Genomic DNA, 15,405 nt, shown 5'->3' with positions numbered 1-15,405 from the left:
AAAAGACAGCGCTAAGACAGGAAAAGGCTTCTGCTCGTTGCCATAGTTCATAGTTCAAATTTTAAAAGTGCCATACTTCCAAGAGAAAGGGAATTGGTCAATGGAATCATCAGACAAGATCCACTTGGGATTTTCTGACTGTATAAGATTATTATGAGGATGTTGTAAGTTTTCAGGTCTGTCTTTTGTATTTTTCTTTCTCCAGCTACATTTCTATGGCAAAAACAGGGGATACATTCAAATCTAAAAAGAGACTGTGGGACCACAGTTGTATCAACCAGTATCCTGGGCACAAGTTAACGCTAGCAGTTTTTGTGAGTATAAAAGAAAAAATGCAACGATTTTCAATCCATTTGGAAATACGTGCAGAGAGGCATGACAAATCCTCTGGATTGGGACAAGAGACTAGGAAAATAGGTTTATCTGTCAACAGAGTAACGGATTTGAGAAAAGAAAAGAACAGCTTTGAATGAAATGAGTTGACAAGCTTTAACTCAGCTATGGAACTAACAGCAAGTGTTAACAGTTCAACTACAGTATTTCATCTTTTCAGGGGAAAAAAAAGGCATATTTTGAAGGTATTTCAACCTTTCATGAGAAAGGAAAAATTACTAATTTAAATTACTAATTTAAGGGCAGATTCCAGAAGCATGTCAGTGCTAAGAACGTAGAGGTAAAGATGTATGTTGTAGTAGCAGAACAGTATTATAATTCATTAGTTTCATTAAGAAAATCAAGATGATAGCTCATGTCAAATCTACCTGTTTTTAATATGTACTTTCTGAAGTCCCAAAAAAGAAAACTATTTAATGATTGATTTCAGACAGAATCATGAAACTTCTTAAAAGAAGACACACTTTTCACAAGTAATACCAGAAATTAAAATATAAGTTACACATGGAAACTTATGATAGAATTGAACAGGATTACATTTTTTCTGCACTTCTTTTTCGCCTTCAGGGTCAATATTTTTGAAAAAAAAATTTAATACAAATGGCAGACAGGAATGCTTCATATCATCAGTGGTCTTCCACAGATTTTTTTTTATTTTACTGTATTTATTCACTTAAATTGGCATATTACCAACTGCAAGCTATATACACTAAATATTTAAGACTGCTACATTTTAATAGGAAGACAGTGATTTAAACAAAGAAAAACAGCCTATAATAAATATAATGAAATAAAGTATTAAATACAGCCCAATTTCAACAATTATTTCAATATATTGAATACTGAAATATATTTCAATACATTAAATATATTAAATCAATATGTCTTTCAGTGTTTTAATTATTCACTCAATGAAAATCTTGTCATGTAGCAAATTCATTTGTGTAATTTTAAAGCAATCAAGTTATGCACTGAAACTTACATTAACCAAACCAAAATAGTGCTCATTGACTGGAAATTGTTCCGGACCAATCTCTTTCTCCAAAGCTGAGGCATTGGCGCCCTAAAAATTAAAAGCAATAAAATGTTAGTGTTGCAGCTATATACACAGTGAGTTTAACTACTTGAGAAAGATATTCTGAGTTTTTCTGAAAGGATAAATGACTGCCTCTGAAAATTCTAAAATGCATAACTACAGCCACGAGTGGCGACTCACACACATCTCAGGCATGTGAAACACAGTCACAGCTTAGAGTCTGGCCACAGTAGACATCTGGGGCAAACAGACATTGTTCAAGAACCAGCTATGTTTTCTACAATGTGTACTGAGATACAGCTATGCATTTCACATTGTATTTCAATCCTGATTCTTACATTTGCATAGTTTTACGGTTGTCTGGGTCAAATGTTTTTATCTTCCAAACAAAATGTTGTTTTACTTTTACCTACAGGAAAAAAAACCCCACATACGGTCACAGGTATAGACTTCGTTAACACTAAACCAGTATTGTCATATCTCAGACCATATGACTTAGGGTTAATGAGTTAGGCTCACTTCTCAACACTGAAGCAATCCCTCTAGTCAGGAGGGAGGAAAACAAAAATAAACCAGAGAGTAAAAATGAAGAATGGATTAAACATCTTCCCATTTGTATCCAGATGGAAAAGATGGAGAATGCAGAGTTTGTGTCCCAGCTCAAAAATTATACATGGCAAATTAGCCAAATATATTTAGTTAGTCCTATTTCTTAATGCAAATGCAAGCTCTTAGGCTGGGAGATAATGGCCAAGAATGCAGAAAAATTGGTCGAGTTCTCTGTTGATTTACACTTTCTATTTCTTTAGATTGGCGACAAAATCATTTCACACAGGCCTGAAAGTAGGCAGGTCACCCAGCAAGTCTTCTGTTCCATATGTCTTAGATACTCATAATATAGAGAAGAACCTATTCCAACACCAACAAATGATTTCAACATAATCCAAAACCTCTCAGAGATTTGTTTCTAAGTATGTTTTATTCAAAACCATCTCAAAATAAGTGACACCATTTGATTGTACTTTCATGCAATTACACTGTTTTGGTGTGCTGCATTTATTATTTTCAGAGTGCAGTTCCTTGAGTAACAATTGCACTTATATAGTATTGCAAAGCAGGTGATACAAAGCCAAATAGTGAGCTCCTCTCTACAGTGATAATTCCCACACTGTGTAGCACATTTTGTAAAAAGTTAAAAGAGAGAGATTGTTCACAGGAAGCAAAGAGATGAGTCTGTTTCACTTGCACTAAAACTATATGATATTCAAAGTACTCTGTTAAATACCTTGAGTTTTGTAAATTTAATGACAACACAATGCAGCAAGTGGTGGTGTGCATTAGAAATGCTGCAGATTTTACCCAACAAATCTGTTGTTTTGATCCTCAAAAAGAAGTCAAAGAAAGTAACTTTAGTTACTCTGGTTCCAACATATGACCTTTGCCTGAACTGGTGCAATAAACACTTGATTTCAAAAGAAGGAAAATAAAGAGGTATGAAGAGGGAAGTATAGCAACATAATATTTTATCCATCAACAGTTGCATGTAAACCAGTTTGAACAGAAGCATGACACTCCTTTTGAAAAAGAGCTGAAGTCCTCTTCACAAATAGTCTAGCAGCACAGCGCACACAGCTTTCATAACATAAACAGAGCATTTAAATCCATTTGTGGGACCCTAGCTACATCATTTTTAGACTTGCCTACTAGGTAAAACAATACGTTTCACAGAGGATAATAAATTGCTGTATTTAAGTTTCTCCATAATAACTGTCTGTGAACATGGCCTTACCTAATGGCAAATAACTATTAAAAAAATTAAGAGATACACAAGCCCCTGCTCTGGAAAATTCAGAGAACAAAAAAAAATTTCTATGAAGTTTCACACAAACTGCTTTTAGAGAGAAGCAATTGTATCCAACCCTAAATCTCCTTTGTTGCATACAACACTCATTGCATACAACATTGATTATATATTTTTAATATACATACACACACACACACACACACACACACACACACACTCACTCTCTCTCTCTCCCTCTCTCAAACTAATAAATGAGCATGAATATTGCAGTTTAAAGTCGGGTCCAAGTGAAGCTAAAATAGCCCATACTATACAGCAAAGAATCTCTAAGTACAGGGCTCTTTCCCAACAAGTTCTTCATCTATACCAAAGATATTGCTAATGCTCAACACCATTGGCTGAATAAAGTTAAATCAAAAATCACAAAGTGCATTAAAAACAGTGCTCAGGATTTCACAGATCAATTACAGATGGGGAAAGGGGACAGAGTTAAAATTATGACTGTATCAAAATGCATACAATTAAATTAAAAACTATATTATGTGTTATCTACCATGATGTGATTGCAATACTGCAGAACTAAGACTGGTTATGCAATCTAGCTCAATCGTTCTCAAACTGGAAACATTTTGCCAAACGCCCACTAAGAGATGGCAACTTTAATTAGAATGGAGCCAGAGATAACATAACTCTGCACTTCAGATGGTCAGTATAGCTCCACTCCATTCACATCATGGTCCTGGCCATTTTCTCATCAGTCATATTCCCTGCAGTTCTCCGGTATCGTGTAGCTTTTCTTTTACTGGAGACAAGGCCGCAGCGACTTACTACTTTAGAAGCTGTTCTCAAATGGTGGTGCTGGTGGTAAGGAGAAGGGGAATAAGCCCTCATTTAGATCAAAGCACACCATAACTTCTGAATATTTGATTTTGCAGCCTTAAAACAAAACAAAATTAAAATACAGCCCTGAGCTCTGTCAAGGTGGATATTATTTACAAATAAACTAGGAAAAAAAAAAGGAACAGAGGAGGCCTTTTACATCCTATTGTTATACTCTCCAGTTCATTAAAAATAAATAAATTCAAGAGCAAGTTTTTAGAAAATGCCTCCCCTCCCCCAAGCCAGGATGAACTAGTTACTTTATTCTGTCTTTGGAATGAAGGTGATTATGGTTAAACTTTTCTGATGTTTCTGTTTTGTATAGACCCAAACATCATATTTAGATCTCTAGCATAAAAATGATCCTTACTGGCCAATAAGTAAAACAGGCTAACATACTCCTCTATTGTTACTATTTTTTGATTATTCAAAGCTATTCATTCAAGGCTTAGATTTTCACTTAATTTCAGAGCAAGGTATTATCTATTTTTGACTGTAATTGTTTATGAATGTTTTATTAGTACAAACCAGCATGGCTGTTTCACACCAATATAAAAGCCCTCTAACTACTGAGACTGCCCTCTACAGCTCTCTTTTTGTCTGTAATAAAAAAAAGTCAATCCTCCCCTTGAAGTAACAATTTATACTATGCATAGTATGTTAGTTGCAGAAAGCGGGGACATAGCATGCAGCTGGGGCTTGAAAGAGTATGCTAAAATGCATGTTACCTTGTGATCCAGAAAAGCTTTTTAAAAGCTAACTAGCCTTCTATAAGAAACGTTTCCCATTCTGTATTACAGTACATATTATCAATACCATTTGAATCTTCCATTATGCAAATATGAATGTAAAGGAAGCACTGTGATACCACCAACTATTGTGGTACCATTTGATCTTTTGGGCAAGGAGTCAGCAAAGGTTTGAGGCAGAAGCAGAGTCTATCTCCTACCAGCCAAGATGGACTTACTGCGCTTGGGATCTAGACTTGGGAGACTTCAGTCTATGATGCATGCTGCAGAGTATAGAAGTACTTCCTCTGCCATTTAACTGAGATGTGGGAAGATCCCAGAATGATCCTCTCCCCCTTCGGGGCTCACTGAACAACCTATACAACTGGCGTTCAACTCCCACACAGTACCTTGGTTTTGACACTGTGCAGTGGAGAGAAAGGAACATCATTAACTCCGGTTAGTAAACCCCACCTCCAGTTTCTCTGCCTTCCTGAGTGGAAGCACAGGGCCCATGCAGATGGTTTATTCCAGAATTTTAGAAGTGGAAAGGAACAGAGGCACAACAGAGATCAAACAAAAGCTAATATTTACCTATATATACTGCATTACACTACTCTTCTTCCAGCCCGAAGATAATTATACTGGCATACATATTTGTAACACTTAACACAACATAGCTTTATAAAATGAAGAGAAAATTTCAACAACAAAGGTGTGTATAAAAGAACATAATATGAAATCTTAAAACACATCTACTTTGGCTTATTACAGCTTACACTGGAACAGATAATAATGACAAAACATAAACTTCATTTGATTTAGATCTGTTGAAGCACGTGTTCAAACAGCATATGAAAAACAACACTACAATATAACAGATGTTCGAAAAGATCAAAATGTTGATTATGACCTATTAAACATAATTATTTCGATACAGAAAAAAATACAGCAAACACATAAATCCAATTCCATAAAGAAACAAATTTCAAGTTCTCTATATACTTGATGATAATTGTAAGGATAAGTTACACTACATTGTTTTCAAGTCACACAGTTTCCAGAAATGTAAAATAATATTTGGCTTTGTATGAGCTTCAGTTTTGTAAACTATTCTGTTCTAGATGCTGCACATGCTGCTTTGAGTTTCAAAAGACAAGTCTCAAAAATGACAGAGTTTCATTTTGTTTTTAATCTTAACACACTAATCCTGGACAGATTTCAAGATTTGCCTAACTTCTATTTATTACTGAACATGATCCTGGAAATGATATTAAAGTATCAATGGTTAGAAAACAGTATTCTCACATATAATGAAAGTTAGGGGTAAGTGTGAACCACTGTACACTTTATCCTGTGTGCAACTTCAAACTGATAGGTGATAAAGAGTGACTTGAACAAGGTTAAATTAAGATTATTAATGATTCATCTCCTATCTCCCCCACCAAGTTAAGAAAGAGGCTATATTACTTGATTTATCAAAGATGCCCTTAGCTGCTAATGACTTAATTCAGGGATAAGAATCCATGTTTATCATGAGAAGCCCTAAACAAATAGTTTCTCAATTTTTACTTTCAAAAGAGCTTGAGGTTCCTATAAATTAACATTTAACATGAAACAAATGAGTATTTTTATTTCAGTTTAGTGGACTCAAAGGCCAGAAAACACAGTGGAAGAGGAAAATATACTAAGTTTGTTTAATTAAGAACAGTTGAATTTCCCTAATTGGCAAGTTTTATAAACATAGATTCTCTAACTACTATTTCCTGGTTTTTACAATTGCCTTTTTTCACTGCTGCAGAGGTCATACTGTTTTGGTGCTACACGTGGAACTAGTACTCGAGAGAGATAACATGTGTAAGCCAATAGGAGCAGATCTGTAAAGCATACCAGTTGGTGCTCATGATCTAACATATACACTATTTGAGTTTTAGGGGGCTTTCCACCAGTCTGGTTCTACCTGGCTCTGGGAATGAACACCCAGCTGTGACTGCAGTACATTGACCAATTTCATTTCCTCCAAGAGGAATCTAATTTGTGCACTGTAAGACCACTCTAAGATGGAAACCAAACTGTGGTACAAGAAGATGCCTGGAAGAAGCTCTTCAGAAGCACACATGCCTTATTTGAAGTAATATATGCTATAGAGTGGGTGTATTTATGTTAGTGTATCTAAAGAAAAAAATAGTCAGTCTATATTAAAAATACTATCTAAAAACATGTCAGCATGCAGGCAAACAATAGCAGTTTTAGTGTTCCACCTTGTCATTATCATCCAGTCCAGCTGAAAGCAGTTCTCTTAAAAAGACTTGACCATAACCAGTCTAACATGCTTTTAAGATTATACTGGTGTTAGTCTTACCTTTTAGGGGGCAAGGAGGGGGGATGATCTATCCCCTTCTAGGATAAACAGTAGTTGACAAAGTTGAGGGTCATCTTTTCAGTAGCTTGCTGTAACACACTTTGTATTTTAGCTTTAGTGTTGTAAATTTCCCATGTAAAACCAAAAATTTTATTTTTAAAAAGAAATTTTCTATCTCAAAACTTATACTTGCCATCAAAATTCTGAAGATCCATTTCTCCCTTCATATATACCCTATGCCTGATTATTCCCTGCAATGCTCTCCATCTTCCCCAGGAAACAAGAAATAATAAAGATGACAAGCGACCCACATAACTAAGTCATGTTGCATAGGTATACATGAACCAAATTTTTCAAATATGTCCTAAGCTACAGGTAACTAAAAGAATAACATAAAATAAATTTTTCCTGGTGACTGAAATACATTAAAAATAAATAGTAAACTTTGTAACCAGGAATAGCAATGTTTTCCTCAATAAGAATAAAACATTACTGAATTCTGTCACAAAATATTATGAGTGCAAAATTAAACTAATTATTTATAATTTGTAAAAATAAATCTCAGCAGTACAGCCACTCATTTAATTGTGCTTTCACTTTTTTTGCCAGGTATTAGAAGACTCTTCCTTGTCTGTGCTACTAGTGAAGAGGTACAGATTTGCATAGCCTGTTCTAAATAATGCACAATACTGTGGCTGATGAAATCTTCTATAAAAGAAGAAATACATATTTCTACTCTTCTAGTCATGTTTAATCAGAATGTGTAAATTCACATTTTCCCCTGCATTTATATTATCAGGATTAAGAACAAACAATATAGCTATATTAAATCAATTTACATTTGTTGTTTCAACAGAAACCAAAATGGAAATGCATTTCTTATGATGCATTCCTTGCCCAGGAAGCAGAAGTGAAATATGCTGAATAAGCTTCAGTAATCATCTTGTCCATTTATTTGTGAAAAAACATGCTTTAATAACACCCAACTTGATAGCCTTAACTATGAAATACTTGGATTGTTTCAGTTCATACATTTAAAATACTTTAAAAAGTGGTATTTTCTTAACTGATTGTCTTTATATATCCTAACCACATGCAACTACAACAAAAATTATTTTTATGGAGTACAAAGTGAAAAAAAAAAAAGCTTGATGGCACAAGGAAGATGAAAGTATAGCATAAAATTACATTCTCTTCACATTTGGAATGTCTACCACACCTGTTTTTGACTGCGCATACACACAAAGTATTTTCCTTCATAGAGCCGGACACTCATACTTCCTCTGAAGAAGTCCATATGGATTACTAAATACAACGCTAAGTCACCCTCACATATGAAGCAGGGACTCCAAGAATTAGAACTCTGGGCTTTGCTCTTTCATGGAGTAGATCTTCAAAACATGCAAAGACCTAATTATGCCTCTACAATTCTTATGAATTTGCTGCTACACTTCAAATAGACTTTGTCTGTTATCCTCAAGGCAGAAGGAAGTCAGTGGCACTGCTAAAAATAAAATCCTGTCAATAAGATAAGTACTATTTATCTTGTATATTTCCAAAAAACTCCTGGGGTAACACTGTTTATGATATTAGATGCATTTGCTTTAGGTTCCTCCAATGAGATGGCTTTTTGCCAGCTTCAATGCAAAACATTTTGTAATGACACTTATTAAGCAGGTTCCCAAAAGATGAAAACTATTACCTTCATAGATTTTTAGTTAAAGGTTGAATTATGCTAACAGACAATACAGGAAGTCTATGAAAAGTATTCAAGGGGATCAGGAGGTGACCTTACAAAAACTTTCACCAACTAAATATATATATAGACAGTTTGAAGCATTATACTCATTTTCTAGAAATCAGATTTACTCAATCACCCAAAATGCAGACCATAAAAGAAATGTAAGGACACATTTGCTCAAATGGTTTCATTAATAAACCACACACTATGCTGTGTTTCATGTACCCTTTTAAAAGTTAATTTAATCCAAGTAATTCCTATTCGATAAAAACAAGTATGCTGCTTTTATAATTCACAGGTTTCATGTAATCATTAAATATTTTTGACTTTATGAAAAATGGTAAAAGCTTTTTCCAATCCAGGTATATTTTTGTTGATACATCATTCTGATAACACCACTAGAAAAAAGACCTAGATTTTTTTATACTGGAAGAGTAGATAGAGTAAGGACCTTACTTGAAAGATACTATTTATTAAACACATTTAACTTTTGTAAATTTCCTAAGCTAGGAAAGGAAAAGTTATCAACACAAGGCTCCTCTTCAAAAAATTTGAAAAAGGAAAATAGAGGACATCAATTAATAAACAGATATCCTTTAATTACATTTTTATAGAATCACCCTTACAAGTTTTAATGCAAATTAGTTGCTTCACTAGTTTAAAAAGTAAATATAAAGACTACAAAAATATTCAGGTTTTGTATATTAATAGGATCAATTAATCCCACTGAAGCATCTAAAAATTCACACTGTTGGCAAGATTACAGTCCAAGTTTGTATTTCATGATGTTTTCATGCTCAGGATGAATATACATATACATACGGGTATAAAAAGAAGAAAAGGCATTTGTATAATTGAAATTATTCTAGCAAAATACCAACTATGTAATTCTCTGTGTTCTATGGTATAAATATTGCTTTACAGCTACACAGCTTGAGGATTTTTTTTTCTTTCATGTGTCTCGTATTTGACTTTTTTGTATTCATTTAGACAGTCAAATTTGTGTTTTGATGTAAACTAAAACAAATTTGTATAAATTAACTAGAATATTTAAGAGTATCACAAACCCAGTATTTTAAAGAGCAAACTTATAGACTCATGTTCTGTTATCATATTGTAACAGGTTACATCTGTGAAAGTACTGATGACAAACATCACAATCATGCCTCGAGTCTTAGTGTCATATTCATCATGGGATATTCTCCCGATCAGAACTCCAATAGGTGAGCTCTGGTGAACCTCCCTGCAGCGGTTTAAGGTCTTACTCCAACTGTCTAACACATACTTCTCCAAAATTTAATGCACTTGCAACAGAATCACCACAACAGAACATGTGCTGACACTCTCCAGTACATTGATCAAGGTGGATTCAAGTCATGATTCTGGAGTGAAATGGAGTGCCTAAGACACAGCACATGTTCCTTCTTGCCAACTCTGCTACACAAGCAAGTCAGACAGCTGGGTAAAGCTGTCTGCAACACCGCTATTTTCTCTGCAAGCACAAGTCAGAACCCTTACATGTGTTACTTTACTTGTCTCATCCTCTGCTTTCTTTTCTATCACACTCACTTTGAAGCTCTTTTTCTACATGACTTTTCTGTCCTTGCTGCAACTCTCAGTTCTCATTTCTTACAGCATGCCTCTTCCTTCCACTTTCCTATGGAGTCTGTTAAACTGATCATCAATTAGCAGACGGCCCAATTAGATGGGACAGGAGTAAATACATGGTAGTCATTTCTGGCTGACTCTGGCAAACTTCAATTTACATTAAGCGCAGATTTCACAACCAGGTTTGAAAATTCTATTGTAAGCATATAATTCCTTAAGCAGTAATGCAGCTCATATATGTATACCTATCTTACAATTAATTGCAAATATAAGCTTTTCTTGCAGTTAAGTATTTTTAGAAAATTTCTCCCATACGATGTTTGAGATGGGTAACTGTGTGCTCTGCAAGCTTACCTCAGCTGTGCACTTATAGGGTCTGTTTCCTCTTACCAGGCTTTTTCTCACATAATCTTATATGAAGTTAAGAATCTTTGAGACCTCTTCAACCTTGTCAAATGTGACTGAAATAGACAAAAGGGTAGTGGTAGGATAGGGAGACAGGCAGGCAAAGGACAATAGCGAGCTATTCAGTATGACTCCCTAAGTCTTATTCCTCTAAAAAACAAGTCTAAAACCAAAAATTTGTATTCTAAGATATACACAGACTTCTGATACACAACATGCTGTTACACACAATCCATATCCAAATTACAAACTGTGTGTTTGATGTCAGTTTTCAGTGTCTGAATTAATCACTGAAAACATTCTATGGCACTTCAAAACAAAGTACACTGGCCCCATATATAAGACACTACACTAGCAGATTGCAAAGGAAGGGAACACGTAGACAAATACCTGAAAGATGAAGCAAAATATTTTAATATCTAATGCTACAGATTATAGATCAGCCTCATTTTTAAAATGCTTTAAACTTTTTCAGGTTTGCTAATATAATTAATCAGTTTCTAGAAAAAACACTGAAAAACAAGTACTACTGCAACTTCCTTTTGTACATCTAAGTCTGACATATTCAGACTGCTGTCTTTAAAGCTACAAAGATCATTTCTACTCTTTACTTCAATTACCAAAAGACTTGGTACCTCTCAGCTGCTAACAAGTGTTTGCTAGATTCTAGACAGCAGAAGCAAAAGTCAGAAATACTAGATTCAGTCTCTGTTTTATGATGAATACAGCTTGGGGCACACCTTCATTGCAGTTAGCATGGGTTACCTTACTATTTTCTAGCCAGGCATAAACCTCTCATATAATTCAGTCAGGTAAGACTGTCACTGCAGTTTAATGCATGGATGAGGGTAAGACAAGTTCTACTTTTACTGGAAAAGCATAAAAAAAACAACGAAAAGCATTTAACCTCATCCATTTTGCAGCAAGAACAGTGGCTAAGTCACTCAAGGACAGAGTTTCTCCACAATCTCCAGCCTTGTAATTAAGTCTTACTACAACACAAAAAACCATGGGAGTGGTGATTGTAGAAAAAGGTACAAGGAAGCCCAAAGATGGGATATAACACTAGAAAGAGTCTTAAGAAGAGCTATAACATCACTGCTATGAACACAGGAGTACAGATCAATGAACTAACGAAGAGAAGATCATTTGAAAAGGCATTGTGGCTAACAAAGTAAAAATCCTGGATATTGCTCTTCACTGTACCCACACAACCTGCCGGTGCTGTAAAACCTAATTTATTACTTTCTCATATTCAGGGCTTGAACAAAAAGGGTAAGATGCATAAAATATAAGTGAGTCAGAAGAAGTAAAACTTGAATTTGGATATAAAAAAGGAAGTCATGAAATGCAGGCCTGAGACAGAAGAGCTTCAACACACATAGTTCCCAAACAGCTGTTTTGTAGATCATAAGTGTACATACATGTTAGGTTTGTGTCAGCACAAGTCGTCTCTGGACAAAAATAGCCTGTTACTGGTTTTGTACTAACCAAACACATGAAGAGAAGCAAAAGCTTGAGAGTTCTTGTAAGAGGCATGGGGAAAAGGTGAGAAAAACCTTGTGAGAAATTTCAGAAAGTTATCTGGGAATTTATCAAACAGTGGATTGACACAAAGAATAATTGCCAGAAAAAAAATCAATATTTATATTCATTTTTTTCCACAAAATATATGTTTTAACATGCTTGTTAAAATTTAAAAGATCTGCCTGACCCTAACCATGCTGTTCTGAACAACTTCAGAGTAAATATCAAGTCCTTTTTAGTACTATCCTACTGAATTTTTTTTAAGCACAACCCTACATTAAATATTAAAAAAGGTTTTACTCTGGGCATCCCTTGCTAGCTGTCCCACCACACAGCACTGTTAAAGTTCAAGCATCAGAAGGGCATGGGAAAAATCTTATGCCTGGAGTTTTTCACCTCAGTGCACATGATTATGATTAGACAGATTATACCTAACTGACATCGGAATTTCAGCTTCCTGGTTATAGAAACTTTAGTTACTCATAAGAAGATTTTTAGTTGAAAAAATTGTTTATGGATTAACATAAGTAATTTAACATCATTTCTAATATCCACACATACAAAATAATCTTAAACTAGCTGCTTGGCCAGCCCAGACCAGTAACTTCCAAATTGTCTATAAGAAAAGCAAGCTCCCACAATAGACTTAAATCAAGGAACCTGCACTGAAACTATATTGCCACAAGGGTGATGGCCAACTGTGGGTGGAATTATGTCAGCAAAGACTGCAACAAAATGGGACTACTCCGTTCTACAAGGATCAATCACACTGGTTCCTCAACACCTTCACTTAAAATACAACTACTTCAGAGAATGAGAACTCTTGAAGTACATGGTGCACGTCCTACAACATTTGGCCACATAAGGATCTTAGTACATAGCCCATGAGTACAAGAGCCCTGACACTCCAAGTTCAAATGAAAAGATTTGATCTCCCATATCACAAAATAACAAGACTACAGCTGACTAGCAACCACCTGAGCAATCTTAGCCCATGGACTTAAAGACATTCATTCATTTAAAATACTGTTGGGCCACTTTGAAATGACTGCTTGAGATATTAAAGCCTCTTTGCAGCAAGCTTTATGAAAATCATAGTGCGCTTTCCAATGATAAACATGTAAGCATTTCCTGTTGTTTGACATTAATGTATGTTATAATCTCAATTTAGCAAAGTAATGAACTGGATGACAGAGTTCATTTTTTCCCCTTAACTATCTCTTCCCTTCCTCTGTGGAAACAGATTTGGGAACTAGAATTTGCATTTGTTCAAGGAACAGGTAGAAAAGAGCACAGATGCAAGATCTTTGACTATGACCCATCAACACATCTCATCCATGACAAGTAGAAACTATCTACAGCATACTTCCTTCCTTAAATTCAGCATTCCTACATCAGTGAATCTATTGAGTTCCCCACCCCTCTTAAAAAAAAACAAAAACCACACATACAAAACCTCCGAGAGCCTTATTACATCGATGCATCTGCTTATACCTGTAATTTATAAAGACAGAGTGTAATGAAAAGCAATCACTGAAGTAAGTCTCCTATCAGGACCCGGATCGATGCAAACAATTCAAATTACATGCAAGTGAGTGGAACGCGCTTGGCTAAACAGATCACACGGAATGCTAACACTTTTCCGGGTAACTAGAGAAGCACCCGTCTGGTAATACGTAAGGCAATTAGAGCTCCACAACAACAGTAAAGTACTGTAAAAGCGGAGAACAATCACAAGGTGGATCGAGCGACGGAAGGCACTTGCAGAAATCCTGTCCTAAAAACGTATCTGCACTAAGCAACCCCGAACTCCGGCCAATGCTTCTAAAGCTCCCCCTCCCAGCTGCCGGCACACTTCGGGGGGAAAGCTGTGCTGAACAGCCACGGATTTCTATCCCGTGCATAACCAGGATTCCCCTTCACACCTAGCCCAACCCAATCCCCTCAGCGTCTGCACCAAGATCCAGCCTTCCAAATCCGATTAACCACGCTCCGCTGCCGATCCCCACCCACGGCCGCGGGTGGGAGGCACCTCTCCGCTGCCGGCCCCGCTCTCTCGCCACCCCGTGCCCCACGCCGCTGCACCACCCGCCGCCAGGGCGCTGCGGAAAGCCGGCCTCCCCCGCAACTCGCGCCCGCCCCGCGCCCGCCTCCCCGCGACCCCTTCCACCACCCCGTGGGGACCCGCCGCGCCCCCACCGCCCGGGGAGCCGGCGGGACAGGGCCGACCCGGCCCCGCGCTCACCATGGTACAGATGGAGGCGATTTTGGAGACTGTCATTAGGATTTCCATCCGCCCAGCGCCATCTTCCGCCCAATCACAGCGCCGAGCCGAGCGGAGCCGGGCTGGGCCGGGCGGGAGTAGGAGGGGAAGGCGAGGCAAGGCAGGCGACGGGGGCAGCCCTCGCCGCCCCCGCCAGCGCCTGCCGCGGGCCGCACGCAGCCCAACGGCTCCAACGGCCCTAACGGCCCCAACGGCCCGGCGCGTGACTCCCCGCGAGCGCCAGACTCCCTCGCTCACCCCCCGCCCCGCGCGCGCGGCCAACACAGCGCCAGCCCGCACGGCCCGACCCCGCCTCCCGCTGGGCCCTAGCGCCGCCGCGCCCGCGGCCAACCCCCCGCCCCGGAGCCTCGGCGCCGCCTCGCGCCCAGCTCCCTCGCCCCGCCCCCCCCCCGCCCAGTTCCTCTGAGCCTCTGGCCCCACCCCTCCGCCGCCTCCCTCCGCCCACGGCGCCCCGCGGCGCCGGACGCGCATGCGTGGAGCGGAGGGGGCGGGGCGCGCCGGGCTGCCTGAGGGGCGGGGCGCGGCGGCCCTCTCGGGCGGGAGGTGGGGCGTCCCGTCATGGCAGGCTGAGCGCGGGGCGGGCGGGCCTGGCCTCGCCTCGGGGGCCGGCCAGGACCTTTTTCTCAGTGTGCCGGGGT

At 38.1% G+C, this 15,405-nt stretch overlaps 1 protein-coding gene across 3 annotated transcripts in view; it reads right to left on the bottom strand.

Moving 5' to 3' along the window:
• USP12 (ubiquitin specific peptidase 12) overlaps positions 1 to 15,120 on the bottom strand; it is a 41,112-nt gene extending 25,992 nt beyond the window's left edge. The window contains exons 1-2 of one of the 3 annotated variants that reach the window (XM_064504990.1): positions 14,516 to 15,120; positions 1,376 to 1,456 (exon numbers count right to left, since the gene is read on the bottom strand). In XM_064504990.1, the coding sequence (XP_064361060.1) occupies positions 1,376 to 1,456; positions 14,516 to 14,776 (342 nt within the window). In that variant the 5' untranslated portion in view covers positions 14,777 to 15,120. The remainder of the gene's footprint in view (positions 1 to 1,375; positions 1,457 to 14,515) is intronic. The other 2 variants (XM_064504989.1, XM_026108880.2) reach the window with 2 other exon arrangements.
• Between the last annotated feature and the right edge of the window lie 285 nt (positions 15,121 to 15,405).

The sequence above is a fragment of the Dromaius novaehollandiae genome, chromosome 1, assembly GCF_036370855.1.
Source record: "Dromaius novaehollandiae isolate bDroNov1 chromosome 1, bDroNov1.hap1, whole genome shotgun sequence".
In the NCBI taxonomy this organism is placed as follows: Eukaryota; Metazoa; Chordata; class Aves; order Casuariiformes; family Dromaiidae; genus Dromaius; species Dromaius novaehollandiae.
The sequence above is the reverse complement of the archived record's forward strand: the minus strand, read 5'-3'. Positions and strand labels throughout refer to the sequence as shown.